Source organism: Sus scrofa, chromosome 6 (assembly GCF_000003025.6).
Source record: "Sus scrofa isolate TJ Tabasco breed Duroc chromosome 6, Sscrofa11.1, whole genome shotgun sequence".
Classification (NCBI taxonomy): domain Eukaryota; kingdom Metazoa; phylum Chordata; class Mammalia; order Artiodactyla; family Suidae; genus Sus; species Sus scrofa.
In genome coordinates, this window is record NC_010448.4 from 119,784,567 (window position 1) to 119,810,210 (window position 25,644).

The 25,644-nt window shown below is 36.4% G+C and overlaps 1 protein-coding gene across 7 annotated transcripts in view; it reads right to left on the reverse strand.

Moving 5' to 3' along the window:
* The window catches only part of RPRD1A (regulation of nuclear pre-mRNA domain containing 1A), a 71,213-nt gene that overhangs the window by 21,757 nt on the left and 23,812 nt on the right, over window positions 1–25,644 (reverse strand). The window contains exons 2-8 of one of the 7 annotated variants that reach the window (XR_304101.3): window positions 18,550–18,679; window positions 15,265–15,371; window positions 15,087–15,184; window positions 11,688–11,814; window positions 11,403–11,578; window positions 9,045–9,164; window positions 8,204–8,235 (exon numbers count right to left, since the gene is read on the reverse strand). Coding sequence is in view for 2 of the 7 variants with exons in the window: in XM_013999300.2 (XP_013854754.1) it covers window positions 9,847–10,014; window positions 11,403–11,578; window positions 11,688–11,814; window positions 15,087–15,184; window positions 15,265–15,371; window positions 18,550–18,679 (806 nt within the window). In the remaining 5 variants the exon portion in view is untranslated. Of the gene's footprint in view, window positions 1–8,203; window positions 8,236–9,044; window positions 11,579–11,687; window positions 11,815–15,086; window positions 15,185–15,264; window positions 15,372–18,549; window positions 18,680–25,252; window positions 25,490–25,644 lie in introns of those variants that run through there. The other 6 variants (XR_002345091.1, XR_002345090.1, XR_002345088.1 and 3 more) reach the window with 6 other exon arrangements.

A 25,644-nucleotide genomic window follows, 5' to 3' on the forward strand; every position in this document is an offset into this window, starting at 1 on the left:
AAAATTGTGTGAGATCATGTTAGTGCAAGCAACATAAGGCTCTCCTTAAAATTTTGATTGATTTAACTACATAAGAGGTTCACATTTTACTTGAACAAATCTGATGTGTGCCATAACATCAAAATTACCAAGACAAATTCTAGTTCTAACGAGATTTTACTGCAAAAGCAAGGAACACATAACTAATTTACAAAGTATAATTACCAAAAATATCACTTGCTAAATGAATTACAATAGGGACTGAAGGACTGCAGAGGCAATGAGGACCTGTATTAAATAGATAACTTCCAATATTCTTGTTAGTAATATCCCTCACTCATCTGCCACATGGATATAGTTCTTTCAACAGATCCAGTAAGTATAACTTATTTATCCTGATGTGGATAAATGGGCCTTTTTCTAAAGGTCTCACCCCTGTTTGAAATAAAGGAAACAACAAATACAATAAATGCTAGCCACCTATAATGTTAAATTAAAAAATCACTTTCGCATTTTAAAATAGATGAAATTGAATATATGCAACTATTTAAAACAAGAAACAAGAGTGGATGAAATACATTAAAATAATGATTGTTTTCAGAGGTTAGTGTAAACTTTTGAGTGTTTTTTTTTCAGTATTTTCCAAATTTTCCATAATAAACATGAACTGCTTTTTACAATGGGAAAGTGTTTTAGGAATAAAAGGCAAGGAAAAAAAATTTTTTTTTTTTTTTGTCTTTTTTTTTTTTTTTTGCCTTTTCTAGGGCCTCTCCTGCAGCATATGGAGGTTTCCAGGCTAGGGGTCCAATCAGAGCTGTAGCCGCCAGCCTACGCTAGAGCCATAGCAACGCAGAATCCGAGCCGCATTTGCGACCCACACCACAGCTCACCGCAACGCCGGATCGTTAACCCACTGAGCAAGGCCAGGGATCGAACCTGCAACCTCATGGTTCCTAGTCAGATTCGTTAACCACTGAGCCACGAAGGGAACTCCGGAAAAAAATTTTTAATTCAGCATACTGCTTTCATAAGATGAATTAAACTACTCAGACATTTCGCCCATAAGATAAGGAATGGGGCAAGTCAAAAGCACTGATTTTAAAGCTTGAATATATCTCATAATCATTAGGGTTGATGTCTGCATTTTTAAAGAAAAAAAGGCTTGATATTACACAGTTTCTTCATGTTCATGCAGTAACTTCTAGAACCCATAACTCCAAATTCTCAGTTCACTATTCTAATTCATACACCATACTCACTGAAGACTAACCAAGCCAAGTTGGATGTAAATTTGTACATAGAGTACAACTATAACTGCTTTTAAAATTTTTTTATATGCTTATGATGATGATTTTAGTCTATGATTTTTATAAGATTAAGGAAACACACTGAAATGTTATCAGGACCTAAGTGATTTTAATGTACTTATTTTAATGTAATTATTTTTAATGTATTTTTCAAATTTCATTTGAAGATAATGTTAATACAGTATTTCTATGCCTTGGTGTTTTCATTCATAAAACGGGTTAGGATAATAGTATCTGCCAAATACAATCGCTAATAAAAATATAATCAGTACCTAGCATGGTACCTTCACACATAGTAAATGCTAAGTATCAGTTCCTATTTCATGTTAAAATTTTAAATTATCTCCTTTACAATGGAGTTTAAGTGCAGTAGCAAGTTTCTAGTTAGACATTGGTAATGCTTCCCCCACATAATGTATGGAAATGTCTCCTTCATGCAGGATTGAGATTCAAGAGGCAAATAATTACATGATAAAGAGAGACTATGCTGTCTTATAACTTATTATATTTTAATATAAATTATCTTTTCTATAAGTTCTAGGAGTAGGAAAAAGCTGTCATTCAGTCTAACATCTTAAAAAGAAACCTATTCTGCTTCTGATTTCCTCCACAGAGTGAAAAATCTAAGCAAAGACATACTGTGAACACATTTTAATTAAATCCAAGTCTCTTAAGAGAATCAATTACATTCTAAAACACTAGGGCAAAAGGCAGAAAACACTTTAGACCAACTTTATTTCTGAGACAATAATTACATCTCAGAAACCACAAAGAACTACCAAGAGGATGCACACCAGCAAATACTGTACCTAATTTTGAAAAAAGGCAGATTCCATAAACAACAGAGAAGTAGGCCTGATGCAGATAAGACAATATTTCAAAAAATGACCGAACACATAGCTGCAAAAAGAACTTAGGAATTCATCAGCCATCACTGAGATGCTAAGAAAATAACTAATAATACATACACTTGAAATTTGAGAGGACTACAGACAAGGCCAAGAGAACCAAACAAGAAATAACAAGAGTCAAATTTTTAAAAAACTCTACAGGCTGAAACATTGATTCCGTAAGTTAATAAAGACACACATATTTTTGAAATTAATTATGTAAGAATCTGACAAACAATTCCAAGATTAAGAATGGCTGATGTTTGAGTTCCCATCGTGGCTCAGTGGTTAACAAATCTGACTAGAAACCATGAGGTTGCAGGTTTGATTCCTGGCCTTGCTCAGTGGGTTAAGGATCCAGCATTGCCGTGAGCTGTGGTGTAGGTTGCAGACACGGCTCGGATCCCGCCTTGCTGTGGCTCTGGCGTAGGCTGGCGGCTACAGCTCCGATTTGACACCTGGCCTGGGAACCTCCATATGCCGCGGGTAGCGCCCTAGAAAATACAAAAAATAAAAAAATTAAAAATTAACAAAAATAAAAGGCAAGGAGTTCCTGTTGTGGCTCAGTGGGTTAAGAACCAGACATAGAGACCTATGAGGATGTGAGGTGTATCCCTGGCCTCACTCAGTGGGTTAGGGATCCCACAGTGCCACAAGCTGCAACAAAGGTTTCAGATGTGGCTTGGATCTGGTGTTGCCGTGGCTGTGGCATCACAGGCTTGCAGCTGCAGTTCCAATTCGACCCCTAGCCTAGGAGCTTCCATATGCCACAGGTGCAGCCATAAATAAATAAATAAAAGGCAACATAGGTTTTTCCAAAAAAAGAATACATCATTGTCAAGCAAAATTAATGAAAAGCCAATATCCTAGATATATGATAGTCAAAGTGTTAAATGTGGAGGAGAAAGGAAAAAAATATAGTAACTAGACCAAAGGGAAAAAGAGACTGAGAATTCTATATTCAGCCAAGCAGGCATTCACAGGTAAGCAAAAAGGAAAGCTACTCTTAGACCTGCAAAGACCTGTAAGATTTTTGTTACTCTTCAAGACTTCTACATCTCTAGCCTTTATTTTGACATAGTTGACTAAAATAGCTTTTCAAGTAAAATTTTTAATGACAACAGATGAATAATGTAACTTTTTAAAATAAGAAAAATATGATTCCCTGCAGACTAAAAGAGATTTAGGATCCAATAAAACTCAGGAAGGAAGATAAGGAAGAGAGGGAGAAACTAAAAGATGGGCCACTATTTCAAATTATGCAATTTTTAAAAAATCTATTTTAGGGCCATACCCAAGGCATATGGAGGTTCCCAGGCTAAGGGCCAAACAGGAGCTGTAGCTACTGGCCTACGCCACAGCTCAAGGCAACACTGGATCCTTTAACCCACTGAGCGAGGCCAAGTACAGAACTTGCATCCTCATGGGTGCTAATGAGATTTGTTTCTTCTGAGCCACAAAAGAAACTCTAAATCATGCAATATCAATATGAATAGTAGGGTTGTGGTTTTTATCTTCCATTCTGGATTTTTGGTATCCTTTGTTTTCCCCAATGAATGAATGTGCAAATATATATATAGGTGAACAAATACTTCTGGAAATTTCATAAAGAAGAAATAAATTTCTAGCCACAGACCAGAAAATGGATTACTCTCAAAATACCATGCTCTCTTCATATCAGAAACATTCAAGCAGAGGCTAATCTTTTAGGAAATGTTCTAGAATAATTTCTAACACTGGGTGGGTTACATGATCTCCAAATGCTTTTGAATAACAAATATTATCAATCTAAGACTACAACCATCAGTTTACAACAAAAAACCTCAGAAAATGGACAGCAGTTCCCGTTGTGGCTCAGCAGGTTAAGAATGTGACCAGTATCCATGAGGATGTGGGTTCAATCCCTGGCCTCACTCAGTGGGTTAAGGATCCGGTGTTGCCACATAGGTCAAAGATGCAGCTCAGATCCTGTGTGGCCGTAGCAAAGGCTGGGAACGGCGACTCCAATTCAACCCCTAGCCTGAGAACTTCCATATGTCGCAGGCGTGGCCCTAAAAAGACTTGAGAGGAAAAAAAAGGACAAAGGACAAAGGACTTCTCCAAAGAAGACAAACAAATGGCCAAAAATCACATGAAAGATGCTAATATTACTAATTATTAGGGAAATGCAAGACAAAACTACAATGAGATATTGCCTCACATCCATTAGGCTGGCTACTGACCAACAAAAACCAAAATAACACGTGTTGGCAAGGATATGGAGAAAACGGAATCCTGTGCACTGCTGGTGGGAACGTGAAATAATTGTAGCCATTAGAGATGGTATGATATTGTATGGTAATGGCCATTTCTCAAAAAAAATGGAAAACAGAATCACCATATAATCAAGCAATCCCACTCCTGGATATATACCCAAAAGATGTGAAAGCAAGGACTCAAAGATATATCTGCTTAGAACTCATCCATGTTCACAGCAGCATAAATTATTCCAAACAGCCAAAAGGTGGAAGCACCTCAAGCGTCCACTGATGGATAACTGGGAAAACAAAATGTGGAACTGTACACATCATGAAATATCCATCAGTCTTAAAAAGGAAAGCACTTCTGTTATATGTTATGATATGGATAAACCTAAAGAATGCTATGCTAAGTGAAATGAGCCAGCCACAAATACTGTAATTCCACTTATATTAGGTACCTAGCCCAGTCAAATTCAGAGAGCAAAGTATTAGCATTAATCAGCAATGTAACAGAGAAGGGCAAGTAAAACCAAATGAAAGGGACAGAGAAGGGCTCTGAAAAGGTGACACAGGGACATAAACCTGAATGAGAAAAGGAAACAACTAGGTAAAGGTGAGGAGAGAGCACCCCAGTCACTCTGTTAGCAAAGCAGAAACTCTGGTGAGAGAACTTGCTTCATCTGCTTAAAGAGCGAAATGGATGCCTTTGAAATGGATACCAGATGAGGTTAAAAGGGGACGGCACAAGACTAGTGATCTCATAGGCAATATATGGAGTTTAAAACAAGATCCAAAAGTGCAATAGGAAGCAGTGGAGAGTTTTAAACAGGGGTATGATGAGACCTGTTTTCTTCTTAAAAGATCAATCTGGATGCAGTGGTATAGAAACTAAAGACAGGGAACAGGAATATCAGTTAACAATCCAGGTAATAGACTAGAATGGTTTGGCTGGAGTCATGAAACACATATATTAGTAGTTCCATTTAATGAGACACAAAAGGTTTTCCATTTATATAACTGAACTCATGTTTATCTTCACTCCCCCCCCACCCCAAAGTCACTAAATTTATAAAGGCAGAAACCCACAAGGATAGAGAACAGGGCACTACAGTGCACAGATAACTTTTGGAAGATGGAAAAAACTGAAACAACAGATAATGATCAAAATCAATGTTCATCCTGAGGAATTCTGGATAGTCTTGGGACTCTGAGGCATCAAGCTTCTTGAAATGTAATGATGAGTCTCAAGGCTCACAATGAAGATCAAATACATATCTTTACATCAATCTGTTAAAACTCATCCCATACAGCCAAAAGATAAGGGATAAGAACTGAGCCAAAGATCTGCACTTGGAGATGCTAATCACACAGGTTAAGAGGTGAGGCACTGTTCTGAAAATGGATGCCCTGTTACCTACCCAGCAAATCTGAAACATTTTCTTTGGAGAAAAGGAATAGCCTAGAAGAAAAGACCTATACAGATAATAATATTTCGGAATCATCAAAGACAATGATCTAGTATAAACTTAGTCAAAGATTGATAACATGTATCTAGTTTTTAATATGAATCAGCAATTTTATCTTCAGGAATTTATCACAAGAGATAATGAGGTATCTAAGTAAAGAGTTAACTAAAGAGATGTTCACTGCAATACTGTTCATAATTTCAAAGCAATGAAAACAGTCATAATGAACAGACAGCTATGATACATCCATACATTAAAAAGGAAAATGGTGACATAAGATGCACATAATAAATTAAATGAAAAGAAAATGTGCAAAATAATACATCAGCTCAATACATAAGGCTAATAAGCCTTTTGCTTATTTATCTTCTTCCCTAGGATGAAAATAGCTTACCTGCAAAATCAACAAAAATAATCAAGATTACATAATTATTTAAAGATGGATATATTAACCATAAAGTTTTCAACTTAATATTTCAATCTCAAAAAAATAACCTAAAAAATCATTAAGAAACTAGTAACATTTGCTTCTTTAAAAAAAGTCCATAGCTCAGAGTTCTCAAGGTGGCTCAGTGGTTAACAAATCCAACTAGGAACCATGAGGTTGCAGGTTCGATCCCTGGCCTTGCTCAGTGGGTTAAGGATCCAGCACTGCTGTGAGCTATGGTGTAGCTTGCAGACGCGGGTCTGAAGGGTCTGATCTGGCGTTGCTGTGGCTGTGGCGTGGGCCAGCAGCTACAGCTCCAATTAGACCCCTAGTCTGGGAATCTCCATATGCCATGGATGTGGCCCTAGAAAAGACAAACAAAAGGAAAACCCCTTAGCTCCATCTTACCAAATTTTAAATTTAAATGAAATCAATTTCAACAGAAAAACAAAATACAAAGAAATAACCAAATGACAGATGAAAGATTCCCAGAAGCAGTTCCCCATATATTTTTTACTACTATGCCCTTGAATATTTGTAATTTGATGTTAGCAACCATCAAAAAACTACATGCAAACACCTTCCGCAAGATTTTTAAATTTCCATTTTCAGTACTATATATTTAAAATACTCTTATTTCCTAAACTGAGGGATGACATTAAAAATTTCTAATCACTAAGCGTATCAGACAAAACAAAATTTAATAAGCACTTAAAAGACAGAAAGTGAACTATCTGGAAAACAAAAAAATTTATAAAAGTACTTTTGAAAAGGCCAAGAAAATCAAGAAGTATCTCCTTAGCAAAATGCTGTCATTTAAAATATTAAGTATGAAGGCAAATATGTAAAAAATAACTGGGAAGAAAATAAAATTCATATACACAATAATCATAATTAAAATTACAGACATGTGAAAAATACCTAATAGTAATAAAAACAAATATCTACTGTATAATTAAATGTAGGTAAAACAAATGGGCCTGTAGAAAAGGCTACATTCATGTATACACATGTATATCTAGAAATAAATATGATAGAAATGCCATTTTACAATACAGTAAGATACAGACTGCCATTAATTAACTAAATGATGAGGGGACATTTCCTATCACTTTCAAACAGTTATATCCCTACATCATATATACCATGAACAAAAAAAATTTTTTTTTGTCTTTTTTTGGGGGCGCACCCACAGCATATGGACGTTCCCAAGCTAGGGGTTGAATCAGAACTGCAGCTGCCAGCCTATGCCACAGCCACAGCAACGCCAGATGCAAGCCATGTCTGCGACCTACACCACAGCTCATGGCAACGCCAGATCCTTTACCCACTGAGTGAGGCCAGGGATCAAACCCGAAACCTCATGGCTACTAGTTGGGTTCATTAACCACTGAATCACAACAGGAACTCCCAAAAAAATCTTCATAAAATTGTCAGTAAAAACTATTGAAAATTTATATAGTACTTTTGTAGTTAAGGCTTGAGAAGGCCATCTTAAATATATCCAGAAATCCCAGAATCTATAAAGGCAAAGACAAACATTACTTTGTCTTATAATCATAAACTTAGAACCAACAAAAGTAAACAAAGGACATAGGAAATTTGTAGCAGAATTAAAATAACTAATAAATATTTTCTAAATGACCAATGGGTGGACAAAGAAATTTTTTTTAACCTATGAGATATACACAAATTTTAAAAAGCACGGACATTCACTGTTGGGAGAGGTTTTGTAGGAAAAGATACACTCATAGTTCAAGGAGTTTAAAAAGGCAGAACCTTTTGGAGAGTTTGCATACATTATCAACGCTTAAAAGAAATTGTTTCTGACCCAGCTATTCTATTCTACTTCTGAGAATCAATCCTGCAGATATACTTGCACAACTATACAAACCTGCATCACCAAGATGCTCTCTGTAGTAATACCTATAATGAACAAAAGTAAGAAAAGCAACTCAATGGATGCAATCTGACACCATGAGAAGAGTGACAGACTTAAACATTCATAAATGAGTATTATGCCTTCTTTTCAAAAAATGAGATAAATGTGAATATACTGATGTAAGACTGCAAAAGATAAACACTATCCCCTCTGATAGCTTTCCCATCCTGACTTCCAAAACTTGGAACTATGATTTCTCCATTGAAATCAAATCAAATTGTGATTTCCAACTTTCTATGGAAATCTATCTTAGACTAGAAAATCAATTTTCTATGGAAATCTAGTAATTTTAAATCGACCAATATACTATGACATAAACAAGGATTTTGTGAAAGCATGTTTTCTTACACCAATTGTATCATGAAAAAGAGGTATTCAAAACTGAACAAAGACATTAACTTACTGAATACAGATGAATTTCTGATCTCTACATCTCCCCCTCTCCAAAAATATCAAAATCAAAATGCTGTCTGCCTTCCAAGATAACAAGCTAGGTGCACAACATTTTATGCAATAATTTCAACTTCTGAATGTTGAAATACAATTCCCACAGCAACCTATGAAATAGATTTTTAAGTCTACTTTAAGTTATCTGCTTCAATAGCCAGCTAAAGTTAGCCACAAGTTTAAAAAATGATTCCTATTTTCCAAAAATTTTAAAGACACTTCATGTTTTCAATCATTACAAATGCTTTAATAGCGGCTTCCCTAAGAAATATGAAATAGCCAATTCCTAAACTGATACTTTAATGTCCTATTTTTTTAAAAAGAGAAATCAATGACATGTCAATACCTGGTCAATCACAGTTCATGTTCAAAGATGCCTGATAAGGGAAAACTATTTGATGATATCACAGCTGATAAGGTAAGTATAAATCTTGATCTCCCAGTCTCAACTTCAAAGTGATGCCACCTACTTGATACAAAAAGATGTCTAAGTATCTCAAATCACGTTCACATCTTCTGACAAAAGAATCACCTAGTTAAAAAGATAATTTACAAAGAATTCTATGGAATAACTTCCTAGTTTATTAGAAATATAAATTTTTTTACTTGTAAGTTAACATCTGACATTATTTAGGTGGTTTCTTCATAATATGAAAACCCAGCCATGATGAAAAACAAACAAACAAAAATTCCCTAGACCACTTTATTTCAAGACAGTGATTACTTCTGTAGAAAGAGGAAGAAGAAAGAGTTGGAGAGATGGTGCTTCAGCTACTGCTGTAGTCTTATATTTTTATAAGTAAAAACTGGAAGGAAACTTGTCGTTTTGCAAGCAAATTCCCTGGGTTCTAATCAACTCACTACCTCTTTGTTACCTTGAACAAGTTATTCAATCTCTATCTCAGTTTTCTTCATCTGTTAAATGGGGATAATAACATTTCCTGCTATACAGGATTAAATAAGTTGACATATATGAAGTGCTTAGAACAGTACCTAACACAAGGTGAATTTTACTGCCATTATTATCATCAGCCTCAGGCCCCATAATTATCAATCATGAAATCTGGCTGGAAGGCACTGGGAAAAGAAGGGGTTAGATGGGATGGTAGCTTATATTTTTTTCTACACTTACATTTCAAACATAAATGCTATTTTTGTAACTGGTGATATATGAGGAAGTTTAAGTGAGAAAGAAGTAATCTCCAATTTTCAAAAACATGAGACAATTCAGGCTTTGGAGTTTGATTATTTATTTTTAGCAGGAAGAATATGCTAATGATGATGACATCGTTAGAAGATACGCCCATGTCCAATACCTGCAACAGAAGCTCAATAGAAGTTAAAGAAACCATTCCAAAAGACTAAAGACAAAAATTGAATGACATTACTTACCCTTAATTCTGCTAACAACAAAACAAGTAATAGTACGTTTTGGATTGAAATAGCATCACAAGATCAAGAACTGGCAAGTTAACTACAAATGCTATTTTTTGAAAAATTCTGCCTTTTCCATTCTATATAAAATTGGGCAACCTCTCCAAGGGTAGAGCACAATGCCAAAAACTAGGTTCTGAGTGTCTAAATGTGAGCAGAGGAGGAACAGACTAAAAAGGGGTAATGCTAAACAGTGCTGACAATCTGGGATAGGAGAGCTCTGCCACTGATACTTAACCAATTAGCTGCTACCACAGGTAGAAATGGTATTCATCTTTGGCACACTTAGAGACTAAAGAAACAAGAACTAAGCTCTAATAAATAAAAGCTACTTAAAAGATTAAGAGGCAGCATCATGACATACCTACAAATTTAAAGGGAACTGTCTCTTTAAAAGGGGGACCAGACATACTAGAAATTCTCCTACATATTATTAGAAAAAGAAATTACTCTAGTAGCAAACAATTTAAACAAGGACTAATCAAATGAAAGATTCTTTTAAATAAAACCAAATCTGGTTCATCTGCCCCTGACAATGGCTGCTCTGCTCAAAGGAACTATGACAGTGTTTTTTTTAACCTCTGCACCTCCACATTTCTATTCAACAATATCAATCATCATTCAATTTAAAGAAGCAGTAACTTTCTACCTAAGGGTATGTCAGAGCTGGGAGCTGGGTAGGAATATACTAAGTATTAAAATCAGGGATGGAACAAAAGAGTAACTTGAAGATTACTTTCCTGAGCCAAATGATGAATTGTTCAAAAACAGAGAGACTGGGGACTGGCATATCCATAACAAAAAGTCTTTGTTTCTTAATTGTATTCCCAAAAGACTGTATGCACTCAGAAAAGAGATTAAGTAAATCCAACCATAATTTACTGTAGTTGACACCAGGCTTTATACCCTCTGCTATTTTCCTGTTATTTTCTGTTCTTGAAGATAAGAGTTTAAACTCATTAAGATGAATTACTATTACTAGAATTTCACATAAATGACTTTAAAATGCAACCAATTTTACTAATTCCAAACTTCTAAATTTACTTTAGGTAGGATAATTTGGTTCAAATAAATTTCTAAATTTACTAGGGCAGAATGATTTGGTTCAAGTAAAAATAAATCAATTAAATGCAAGGAGTGGCTTACCTGGGCCATTGTCTTAAAAGGTCCATGTCAAAAAATAAAAAATGCAAAATGCACAGCAACATTAAGATATTTTAAATTTCCTACCAAAAATAAATAAGCACTAAATAAGGAAAAGGTTACGCACTTCCAATTTATGCTCTTTCTCAGCAAGGGCTTCCTTTTGACAACGAAGAAAATCTGCTAACATTCGAGTGAGTTGCTTCCTATCATCTATTTCAGCCGCCAATCTGCCATTGTAATCTGCCAGCAACATACAAGCATCCTCTACCATTTTAGAAAGTCTTTCTCCGGATTCTTTATCTAAGAGAAGCACAGAATAACAAAATTATTCCACAACAAAAACAATACCATATGCTGTTTCCTTATCCCAACTCCCCCGAAAATTTCAGATCACATTTTCTTTTCTTACCTGTTATTTTATCTAGAAGAGATACTTCTTGAACTTCAACAGGCAAAGAAGCTATCCTTTGATGAACTGCTGCATCACCTGAGGCTGCATTTTCTAAATCTTGTAATGCTCTAACGAGATCTAGAGTCTAAAAAGTTATACAACTTTAGAACAAAATAAATGAAGCTTAAACAAATACAAAACACTTAAAATTTATTTCACATTTCTTAATCCTTTTAGGCTATTTATTAGTTTTAAACTACTTTTAAAGACAGTCTGTTTCTTTTCTTTTCTTTTTTTTTTTGTCTTTTTTGCCTTTTCTAGGGCCACTCCCTCGGCACATGGAGGTTTCCAGGCTAGGGGTCTAATCAGAACTGTAGCTGCTAGCCTATGCCAGAGCCACAGCAACGCGGGATGCAAGCCATGTATGCAACCTACGCCACAGCTCACTGCAATGCCAGATCCTTAACCCACTGAGCAAGGCCAGGGATCGAACCCACAACCTCATGGTTCCTAATCGGATTCGTTAACCACTGAGCCGTGACGGGAACTCCATGTTTCTTTTCTATATTAAGAAAAAGAAGCTATACTATGTTAAGTATTGGAAATATATAAATTGGAACAAAGAGGCAGTGGTAAAATAATAATAATAGTGGTAGAGGCAGTGTAAAAATAATCTATTAAAATAATGTGATTCATTTATATGCCAATACACACACTGGTAAAAGAAGTGAAGGCAGGCTATAACTTCAACCTATAGAATACAAGTTTTACGTATAATATATTCATTGTATTATCACTATACATAAGAATTTTTATCATTAAATTGGATAGTGGGGGATGGGAGGATACAAATCATCATCTACCACAACACAGAAGAGCCCTCCTAAATTACATTTCTCAATGATGTAATTAAAACACAAAAGAAATGTAGTTTTGGAATATGTATATTCAAGTATGGTACCTTCAACTATACTATGGTTTGTTACTAAAATCATTAAAGTATTACAAAGTTCCATATATCTGAGGACTAAGATTTACATAATGCTTAATTGGTATTTTATCATCAGAATATTTTAGCTGTATTGTTTTCATACCAGCTGTAATAATTAGGAGGGAAGGGCAAGTCTTTGCTGATGATTTCACAATTCATAATATCTCTAAAGTTATTCCAAAAAATAATAAGTAAATTTTCTTTTTACTAGTCTCCATCCCCAACTGCCTCCTTTTACTTTTTTTCTTTCTTTTTATCATCTCTAAGCCTAGATCCTGGAACGCTGGGAAATTTCATACATAAGTGAAATATATCAGATATTACTAATTCTGGGTATGTATTTAGATGACATTAACAGCCAGTTACAGATTTTTCTTTTAAGCTATTCCCTTACCAAAAATGCTATCACTGGATCTAGCTTCTAGCACATAGCAAATAATCAAACATGGTAAGAATGAGTGGAACCTAATTAGAAATACATTATCCTAAGTGTGCTTTTAATTCATTACTATGTGTCCAAAACCCCAATATTTTAAAAAATAATTCTGGGAGTTTCCGTCGTGGCTCAGTAGAAACGAATCTGACTAGGATCTATGAGGATGCGGGTTCAATCCCTGGCCTCGCTCAGTAGGTTAAGGATCTGGTGTTACTGTGGGGTGTGGTATAGGTCGCAGATACCGCTCAGATCTGACTTGGCTGTGGCTGTGGTGTAGGCCGGAGGCTGCAGCCCTGATTCAATACTTAGCCTGGGAACCTTCGTGTGCTGCGGGTGTGGCCCTAAAAAGCCAAAAACAAACAAACAAACAAACAAACCCAACAAGCAACAGCATTTTATAGAACAAGGAAAGAGTCAGGTGGTTGCTCAGCTACTCCTAGGAAGTACAATTTAACTCTCATCGGGGAGAATGGGAGGGGATAAGAGCCTGTATTTTTTTTTATGGCTGCACCTGCAGCATATGGAAGTTCCTGGGCTAGGGGTTGAATTGGAGCTGCAGCTGGGGCCTACACCACAACCATGGCATTATCAGATCTGAGCTGCATCTGTGACCTACAACACAGCCCACAGCAACGCCAGATCCCTGACCTACTGGGCAAGGCCAGAAACTAAACCGGCATCCTCATAGAGACGTCAGGTCTTTAATCCACTGAGCCACAACAGAGTCTCCTCAGATCCTATATTTAGAACTTGGGTAAAATACTGTTCATGTAATCATAATAAGGCTCTTATCATAAAATGATTCCGTCTTGAATTACTACCAAAAAGAAAGAAATGTAAGCCTATTGCTTGATTATTCCCAACATTATGTTCTTACTACACTTCTAGTCAAGCCCTTATCCACCATGACCATATGGGCTTCAGCCTTCCTGTCACTGAATTAATAGGGACTTGAGTCAGGTACTTGCTGAGAGGCTCGGTCAAATTCTGTCTATCTCCCAAGCACTAATACCGATACAAATCCACAATTCTAGGCAGTAATTGGTTGAATTATTATTTCAAGCTCCTTTCGTGGTGGAAAGCACTCCATCCAGTCTCAGGTTTTACGCACTAAGTTCTGATCCAGTCCTCCAGTCCATGGAGAGTTGTTACTTAAGTTCTTGTTACTCTATAGGATACTGGTTTGTGCAAACCATGTCTGCTTCTGGACCAAAGTTCAAAAGGAACCATACTCCGGCTCACATGTTGAGTTATGTTTCTGTACCATTTCTAGCCCATAAAGATATTTACCTTGTTTTAAGAGTATGGCTATGTCTTCATTTCCTCCTTTAAAATTTTATCTGTCCCTCCTATATATTTGAAACATAGAAGGAGGAAGCTTTAAGACTTAATGCCCACATAATTACAGTAAAACTGTCTTTCTGGAATCATCTGATGGTTAGGAAATGCTATACTGTACCAACCTGGGAGGACATGGAGTATTAAGATGATTCCAATTCATCTTATTTTACCATGGAGCTACATGGTTCTATACAGTTACAGAGAACTCTTCGAACATATACTTGTTAACTCTAACACACATTTTTACATGTTTAAAAGCAAAAATTATTAATAGAGTGGTGTTTTATCTTTAGGGATGGAATTTTTAGTGTACTTAAAGCATAATACAAAACAGTTTAATCATATAATGTTTTATTTATTTAAAAGGAAACTGTTTAAATGGTGGATGTCTCACCAGACCTAATCATACTTAGCAATCAAATCTTCTTTCTACACAAAATAAGACTGCCTGATATATAATATACAACATACTACATTAAACTAGAGCAATTTATTAATCAGAAAGTAAGACTTATTCATACAGCTTCTTTCTGGTACTCAGAACTATAATAAAAGTCAATATATAGAAGTAAAACACTGAAATTAATAAAGCTTCGTGAGTACATGAGGTACTAGTAATGTAACTCCTTTTACAGAGTAAAACTGCTACCTGTGGTGGTTCACTTGGAGATCCTAGAGAGGAACAGTTCTCATTCTCATCCACCTGTATCTGTTCATAAGTTCGCTTCCTAGGCTTCTTATCACCATCTGAATTGAAAAAATTGAAAAAGTTTTAAGGAGAGAATACATTTTAATGAAGAGACAATGATAAAAGATTATATACTTACAAAGAGCTTGCTTAAGTTGTTCTAATACATCATTTTCATAAACAGACCTTTCTTCCCAAATAGATAACACTCTTCCAAGGTGCTTCTTACAACTTTCATCAGTTTCACTAAAGAAAAGATACACATATTAACAGTAAAAGTGCATAGTGCTACTGCAAAAATAATGGTGATTTTAAATACAATGGCACTCATTCCCTGAAAAAAGTTGACCAACGTTTGCTGAGTACCACAATGTGATCAGCAGTTCAGGGGTGAAGTGACCAAGACAGACATACTCCCCACTTTCCTTAAAGAGCTTAGAGAGACATTATTAAACAAAGAAATTACCAAAAAATAGTAGAGGTGACTAGGGGTTATCAAGAAACCCCTAACCTAATGGGGCTGCACATGCAGATAAGAAAGATTTCTGGAGTTCCCGTCATGGCACAGCAGAAATGAATCGGACTAGGAACCATGAGGTTATGGGTTCGATCCCTGGCCTCGCTCAATGGATTAAGGATCCAAGGATCCGGCGTTGCCGTGAGCAGTGGTGTAGGTCACAGACTCGGCTTGGATCCCGCATTGCTGTGGCTCTGGGATAGGCTGGAAGCTATAGCTCCAATTGGACTCCTAGCCTGGGAACCTCCATATGCCATGGGTGTGGCCCTAGAAAAGACAAAAAGACAAAAAAAAAAAAAAAAAAAAAAAAAGAGAGAGAAAGATTTCTAATGGGTGATTTTTAAACTTATGTAACAAATATTTATTGATCAAAGTACTACCTCTGATAACTAGTGATACAAACGGAGCTTTATGGCAGCTGTTAAGTGCCACAAAAGAGAACTGGGTGTTAAACACAGGCATAACAGAGATTTGGTTCAATTCAAAAGCGATCAGGAAGGGTATCTGAGGAAATGATACATTTAATCTGAGTTCTCAGGACTGGATATACAGAGAAGTGGGAAACAGGCTATTTCCAACCACTTCCCACTGCCTTCATCACCACCACCACTGTAGACTGAGCCACTATTATCTCTTGCCTGGATTTCTATAACAGTCTTCTTATTGGTCTTGCAGGCTCTACTCTTTCATTCTATTTCCCACTAATGTAAATTAGATTATACTCTCAATCCTCTAAGAACCACCAATCATATCAAAAATAAAAGTGAAATCCTTAACCTGGGCCACAAAGTGGACATGTTGTTTCCTAGCTACCTTTCTGCCCACATTTTCTAAATACAATTCTCCCTACTGATTCTCAAACATTACAGCATGTGGCTCTCTCACTGTTTCTGCCACTGTTTTCTCTACCTAGGATCCTTTCCTCCCAGATAGTCAAATGGCTCTTTTCATCCCTCTGTTCAAATACCACCTCCCCCAAACAGTCCATCTTTACTCATGAAATAACTGACTATCATCATACTCTCTAGTTCCTTCCTTGCTTTATGTTTCTTCACAGTACTTATCTTTTGACACTGTAAGATGTATTTACTTGTTTATCTAGTTATTACCTTTGTCATCCACTGAAAACGTAGGCTCCACTAGAAGAGAACTTTGCCTTGTTCACTACATAGTAGGTAGTCAATAAATCTTTTATTAAACTCTAGGAAGGGGCATTATATATTTAAAAAAAAAAAAAAGCCTAAGGCAGAAAGGACTAAAAGAGGTTTGATTAGCTTAAACTGTGTAGACTATATATATGCATGGGGGAAAAATGGGGGAATCCCAAGAAGTAGACTAGGCCATGAAGGAACACCTGAAGTCTTACTCAGGACCTGAGAACAACTCAAAGGCAAGAGAGTATTATGAACAGCCTGCAACTCTGGCTACAGTTTCCTACATGGATTTGCAGGCTACTGCAATAACAGAGAAATGCCATTATGGTAACTGGAATGGAAAGAACTCTAAAGAACTGAGGGAACCATATGTACACATGGGATAAGGGGAGCGAAGAAGAAAGGACAGTGTGATATATTACAAATCACTACATCACACAGAGTTCAAGATAACACCTGATTTCTCAAAGGGGCATCCAGAGAGATGGAGCTGCCATTCATCAAGAGAGTGAACCCAGAGGAGGACCAAGTCTGTCAGGGAGGAAGGACATGAGTTCAATAACAGTGAGTCTGAGATGGCTGGAGGCATCCAACTAGAAATTCGATAGGCGGAAGTTCTCTTATGGCATGGCAGGTTAAGGATCCAGTGTTGCCATAGCTGTGGTGCAGGTCGTAATTGTGGCTTGGGTTAGATCTCTGGCCCAGGAACTCCCACATGCCATGGGTGTGGCAAAAAAAAGAAGAAAGAAATTCAATAGGCAACTGGATATACAGGACTAAAACAATGGAAAAATATCTGGACTGGAATGTAAGACTGTCAATTTTTATTTTTATTAAACTGATTGCATGTAATGTATGTATGTATCACCCCGAGGGCTAGTAAAGAATATGACACCAGAAGAAGGCCTAGGACTCAACTCTTAAAAAACAGCAGCACCTGAAAAGATGGTAAAAGACAGCATCTAAGTTGAAGGGTAAATAATATTAGTTTAAGAAAGCAATGTATAGCAGTGTTTCACACTGAAATTTTTAAAAATGCATCTACTGTGATTACACCTGCAGGGCATGTGGTGAGTATATTTTCATCCTTAAATCATTCAACATAGATCATCATTCAACCCTGAATTCTATAATTTAGATCATAATTTTATAACTATTAAAATTATAACTAAATTTATAATTGAATTATAAATCTAAATTATCACCTACCTCAATAATATTTATCCAGTAATCTACCATATACTTGCATATAATGTTTGGAAATATACAGACCTCTACCTTCAGCGTTTTTCTGTAGCAAAATTTTCAACAGGTTTGTGATTATCTTAAATATTCCATATTTCCAAAGCATTTTAAAATGTTATACGTACCCACACACTAGAAAACCTTAAAATTATTATAGTACTAAGTTTTACCAGCAGGATTAGTTGGAAGATTGATAGTTTTATAAGCACAGAAGTTTTCAATATAACAGATTCATTCATTCTTAGTGAATTTTATTCCAATATGGCAGTTGCTTCTGGTCACTTAAGGAAAACGTACTTGAAACGCCCACCTTAGCCAAAAAATTTTTCATACTTGAGTACAGCAAGTATTCAACACATTTACAAATGCCATTATAGGTAAGTCTTTTTCAAACGAAAACGTCAAAGAAATATATTGTTTTTTATTTTAATGTCTTAAAGCAAGTTTTAGCAAAAGGACATATTAGGCATTTAAAACAGATCCCCTAGTACCAAAACAATCATCATACCTTGAAACATGCTTAAAGGCTTCCACTATAACTGGGGCAAAATCTTTTGTAAACTCCGGCCCCTTCCTTTTGCTGTTCTGAATGACATCATTGGCTAGGTACAGAAACGTAAGCTTTCTGTTTGGTTTGGCTGAAAAAGAAAATTAAATAAAATTAAAATATCTTCACTTAACCTGGACAAACTTTCTCAATACCCAAATCAAGTAGCTGAGAAGTACCACAAACTTACTAACCTTTATTCAACCCTAGATTCTCATTCTACTATCAAACTTAGCAAGTCACTACTCTTTAAAGGATAACTACTATATGGTTTTTGAAGATCATGCATTAGAGAATAAACAAGAACTTCAGAGGCAGAGCTAGTCAATGAAATATCTGTTTCCTTGGTTTTACCAAGTCACCAAAACTAATCATCCTTGATTGCCAGTCTTAACATTATCCCCAAATGAATAGCTCTATACAAGGAAATTCTCACATCTGTACAAAAATGCACTCCTGTGACTAGCTGTAGTAAATTTTATTAAAACTACTAAACACTACATAAAATACAGCCACTTAAAATAAGATGGTGATTGGTCATGTTATTAAAACGTACCCTAAATCTTAACTTGAATTTATTTAAAAAAATCAATCAAGTTATTGCATAACAAGAGTACAAAATGCAAAATAGAATAAAAGAGACATAAATCGATTACATCTTTCTTGTTTTTGAAATGAGTATTTGCCAAGCTAACAGAGAAAATGTTAGGGAGACCAAATGGACAAAGTTTAGACTTTTTCCCCTTTGGATTACATGACTTTAAATAACTGACTCATTTTGACAAAAAATATGTCCCTACTCACTATATTCTGTGGGTATAGTCATCCTTCTATAAGAGCAGACAAGAATTTCAATAACTGCTGACCAGAATACATTTTCACTAGTTACAATGTGGCACAGTAGTATTGAATATGACTTGATTCATATATATAAGGAAAATTTATTAGTTCAACACAATCTTTTATATTGACTATTTTTCATAATATAATTTATCATATTTCATAATATAATTTATCATATTTCATAATATAATTTATCATAATTTTCATAATATATAAAAATTTATCATTTTTCATAATATAATTAAACTTGAATATTCAAAGTTGTACAATTATACTCAAAAAAGTATACTTTGTGGCATCCACATTACAGTGGTATAGGGGAATTACGGCCAGGACTGATAATCCAGTGTACCACTCATGTGGGCCAGTTTATTGGAAATAAAACAAAAATTTGGGCAGGCTGCATTTGGTCCTCAAGATTTGAGCTTTCTGGAGTTCCCTTGTGGCTCAGCAGATGAAGGAGCCAGCACTGTCACTGCAGCGGCTCAGGTTGCTACTGAGTATTCAATTTAAAATTTAAGCTACGTTTGAGTTCATATCTTAAGACTTTTAGGGGAAACTAGCATCCCAACCTTCTCGCAAGGAACTATAAAATACTGACTCACAACTGATCAGATTTCACAAACCTGTACCACCCGCTGCATAATATGGTTTGCCTGTCTAAAGATGCAGCCCATCACTTCTCATGCTTTTGAAAGTTGCTGGCATAGAATAGTGATAAAGGAGAGATGGCAATAATAGAGACAAATTTCTAAATCTTCTAACTCTTGTCTGGTTAATTAAATCACAAAGCATAACTAGTTAAAAATACTAGGGCCCCTTCCTATGAAGATGATATTAATAGTAAATTTCCCATTATTCAACCCTATCTCTTTTTTTTCTTTTGTCATTTTAGGGCCGCACCCACAGCATATGGAGGTCCCCAGGCTAGGGGTCTAATGGGAGCTGTAGCCACCGGAGTCACAGCAATGTGGGATCCGAGCCACATCTGTAATTTATACCACAGCTCACGGCAACGCCAGATCCTTAACCCACTGAGCAAGGCCAGGGATGGAACCCGCAACCTCATGGTTCCTGGCCAGATTCGTTTCCGCTGCGCCACAACGGGAACTCCAACCCTATCTCTTTTTTACCTACCCCTGCCCACAGAATACCCCATCCAAAGAAATGTCCTCATTTAACCCAAGTATCAGAAGTATTATTTAATCCAAGTACTTGCCCTCTTACCATTAAAATGAGTTTAAAAACTCAAATTGTTCTAAGCACTTTATACATATTACCTAATTTAACCCAAATAATGTAAGGTACCATTATTATCTGGCATTTGGCAGTTGAACAAATAAACATCAAAATGATTATCTGGAGTTCCCGTCGTGGCGCAGTGGTTAACGAATCCGACTAGGAACCATGAGGTTGCGGGTTCGGTCCCTGCCCTTGCTCAGTGGATTAACGATCCGGCATTGCCGTGAGCTGTGGTGTAGGTTGCAGACATGGCTCGGATCCTGCGTTGCTGTGGCTCTGGCGTAGGCCGGTGGCTAAGGCTCCAATTCGACCCCTAGCCTGGGAATCTCCATATGCTACGGAAGCGGCCCAAGAAATAGCAAAAAGACAAAAAAAAAAAAAAAAAGATTATCTGCCCACAGTGAAATAGCCAGGTAGGGATCAGCCATGATTTGAATCCAAAAAGTCCAACTCCAAAGAATTCCATTACAATGGGACTATGCCGTCTATCATAAATGAAAAAGAGTACTTATTACCCTTTTTTTTTTTTTTTTTTTTTGTCTTTTTGTCTTTTGTTGTTGTTGTTGTTGTTGCTATTTCTTGGGTCGCTCCCGCGGCATATGGAGGTTCCCAGGCTAGGGGTCTAATCGGAGCTGTAGCTGCCAGCCTACACCAGAGCCACAGCAATGCGGGATCCGAGCTGCGTCTGCAATCTACACCACAGCTCACGGCAACGCCGGATCATCAACCCACTGAACAAGGGCAGGGACCAAACCCACAACCTCATGGTTCCTAGTCGGATTCGTTAACCACTGCGCCATGGTGGGAACTCCCCTTATTACCTTTTGAAAAGATTTAGTAGCAAAGCAACCAAAATATTTTAGAATGTTAGCAGTGTTATTTAAAACAGCCAAAAGGTGGAAGCAATCCAAGTGTCTGTCAACAGATGAATAAATAAGCAAAACCCAGTATATGCATACAAATAGAATACTATTTGGCCTCAAAAAGAAAGGACGTTCTGACACTTGCCACAATATGAATGAATCTAGAGGACCTTATGTTAAGTGAAACAAGCTTGTCACAAAAAGACATATATTGTGTGATTCCATTTATATTAGGTGCCGAGAATAGTCAAATTCATAGAGACAAAGTAGAATGGTGGTTGCCAGGGGCTAGGGAGAGGGAGATATGGAGACTTATTGCCTAATGGGTAGAGAATTCAAGTTTTAAAAGGTGAAAAGAGTTCTGGAGATGGATGCCGATGATAGTTGTAGATCAGTATGAATGTATTAAACCACACACTTTAAAATGATTAAACTGATCACTTTTATGTTGTTTATTTTACCACAAAATTTAAAAGTATATATTTTACAGTTTTAAAAAATTGTGATCTACTAATCTCTCAAAAATAATTCAGAATCGTTTTGCAAAAAACACTATAGTATGAATTTACAAGATTTCAACATACATTTCCAATATATTCCAAAAGACAAACTCCATACCATGAGCATAACTCTAGTATGTGGTCCAAATACAAAAACATTTTCACTGTTTTCCTTTTGGAACCCAGGCTAAAATGAGAAATACCTAGAAACTGCCACAGATAACCCTCTCCAAATTTTCAGGGAAAAATTTTTACTTCCATTTAAAACTTTATGTAGAACAGGAGTTCCCACTGTGGCACAGTGGAAACAAATCCAACTAGGAACCATGAAGTTGCAGGTCTGATCCCTAGCCTTGCTCAGTGGGTTAAGGATCCAGCGTTGCCATGAGCTGTGGTGTAGGCTGTAGACGTACCTTGGATCTGGTGTTGCTGTTGCTATGGTATAGGCCGGCAGTGATAGCTCCAATTTGACCCCTAGTCTAGGAACCTCCATATGCCGCGGGTGCAGCCCTAAAAAGCAAAAAAAGAAAAATACATAAAACTTCATGTAGAACAAATCACAACAAGCAATTAAATTTTGATAATTTGTAAATAAAACCATAAATTGTTACTTAAACATATAAAGTTAATAGGAAGGGCAAATAAGCCATTTCATAATTTCTTTCATAAATAACTACTGGCAATAGACTATAAGGTTAAAAAATAGGTCTGAACTAACCCCTATGTTTCTCCTCTTCACAGGATTCCTTATAAAGAGACTTATTTTCCTAGTCTTCCATTCGACTTAACTAGTGTTTAATGTTTGCTATATGCTGAGGGCCACACTGGGCGCAGACCAAAAATAAACTTTCTTGTTCAATCAGGAGTTTGCTAAACCATACAAACTGGCACATGATAGATCACATGACTAAGTAGGTTCTTTTCTTCTTTATTTTTTCTCTCCACTAATATATCACACAAACACTGGAAGCAACCATAAATATTACATCCCAGTTAATACTGCTATGTCTGTACCAATAAAGTATAAGCCAAATAAGCACCAGTCAACATACTGTAAGAAACCATTTCCTTTTATCTCACCTCACTAAATTTTAAGTTTCTGCGCGTACTAAGTATAGCCCTTTGCCCAGGGGCTTTGTATATGAACAGGTACATCAAAACAAATAATAAATCTGGCTGGCTAATATATGAGAACGCAGTATTACTTATCAAGTTGAACATAATCTCCCTCCTCAGAAAGGGCAATACAAGTTCAGTCCATCACACAAGAAATGGTTACATAATAATTCACAAACAATTCAAATAAAAGATCTATTACAAAGCTTCAAAGAGTCTAAGAGTTCCTGCGCTGGCTCTGCAGTAATGAACCTGACTAGTATCCATGAAGATGCAGTTCGATTCCTGGCCTCCCTCAGTGGGTTAATGATCACGCGTTGCTGTGAGCTTTGGTGTAGGTTGCAGACATGGCTCAGATCTGGAGTTGCTGTGGCTGTGGTACAGGCAAGAGGCTACAGCTCTAATTTGACCCCTAGCCTGGGAATTTCCATATGCTGCAGGTGCAGCCCTAAAACGACAAATACAAACAAACAAGCAAACAAAGTCTTGACAATTAAACAATATGAAACAAATTATTCAAAAGATCACAGAAATGCCATCTAGTCTCAATAGTTCATGATCAGTTCATATTCCAGTTTTACTTCTTCATAATCAGAAAGTGACAGGATCATTACTTATTTTCTTACACTGTTCAGATCATATCCCTATTTGTTTTGATATGATACAGAATATCAAAATCTAATTTAATCACTGTGTTTTTATGGAGATTGAAATTTAAAACCAGCAGAGGACAATGATCAATGGGTTAACGATCTGGCATTGCTGTGGCCGTAGTCTAGTCTAGAAGCTGCAGTTCTAATTTGATCCCTAGTATGGGAACTTCTATACGTTGCAGGTTCAGCTCTAAAAAAGCAACAAAAAACAAACAAAAAAAACTGTTATCTAAGAACCTTTTTTCCCAGGGAAATCTTCTATATAGAGGGGCCACAAAAAAACTGAATAAACAAATATATACACATACATGCGTGCGCATACAAAACAATGAGCCTTACTGTAGGTCTTACAGAAGGTAATCAGAAGAAAGGCCATTTTTTTTTTGGCCACACTCATGACACACCCAGGTTCCTAGGTCAAGGGTCAAAACCACTACTTTTCTTGGCTTCTGGTCTTAACCTCATCCAGAAGCTGAAATGGGAATGCATGTAAAACTTTACTACTCTCAGAAACTTCAACTTCAAATTCAGATTACAAAAAACAAAGTTTCTTATAAATCTAGCTACTCTTATTTTCAATGTATTGGGTTCAAATATTTCCTTTCCTTTCTCCATTCTAGAGTTCTCACAAAATAACCTACAGAAAAACAGGCAAGTATTATGAATGCGAAGGTCAAAAAACACAAATGTTAAGCAATTAAAACCTACTATCATTTTCTACCTATCAGATTGATCAAGACGAAAGTCTGACACTAACTCAAGTTGGCAAGACTATGGGTAAGATTAATACCTTTAGATACCATCGGACATTGATGATTAAAATACAAATTAATTCAACTTCTTACAAAAATAATTTGGAAATAGTTATGAAAATGTAATGCACAAATTTCTTGATCCTGCAAATTTTGTTTCTAGGTATTTATCCCATGGGTATCTTCTCATAATCACACAAAGAAATTACTATGGATATTCATGATAACAATAAGAGAGGACTAAATAAATCACGGGACATTTATATAATCTAATAATCTATAACTACTCAAAAATGAGACAGATTTATATACTGATATGAAAGATATCTAAGATATAGTATTTATATCCACACAAGCACACACACAGTAGACAGCTTTACTTCAGGGGAAGATCAAGAAAGAATCCGAGGAAGATCAAGAAAGAATCCGAGGTAGATCAAGAATTACCAATAACTGGGGATTTGGGATTGGCATGTGAACACTGTGGCACATGTCATAACTGGCCAACAGGGACCTGCTGTATGGTACAGGGAATTCTACCCAATATTCTGTGATAATCTACATACAAAAAGAATCTGAAAGAGAATGGGTGTGTACATATATAACTGAATCACTTTGCAGTACAGCAGAAATTGCCACAACATCGTAAATCAACTACACTTTAATAAAACTCTAAAAAATGAAAAAAAAATTACCAATAAAGGAGTTCCCGTCATGGCGCAGCAGAACCGAATCCGATAAGGAACCATGAGGTTGCAGGTTTGATCCCTGGCCTCACTCAGTGGGTTAAGGATCCAGCGTTGCCGTGAGCTGTGGTGTAGGTTGCAGACTCGGCTTGGATCCTGAGTTGCGGTGGCTGTGGCGTAGGCCAGCAGCTATAGCTCCAATTTGACCCCTAGCCTAGGAACTCTCCATGTGCCGAAGATGTGGCCCTGAAAAGAAAAGAAAAGAAAAAAAAAATTACCAATAAAGAATTAGGTCACAACAGGGAAACACATGAGCTATACATTAAATGATTAACTTGGGCCTACATGCTGAAAAGGGCTTCTCTGTAGTGCTGACTGGTGCTCCAATTGACTTTCCTGCA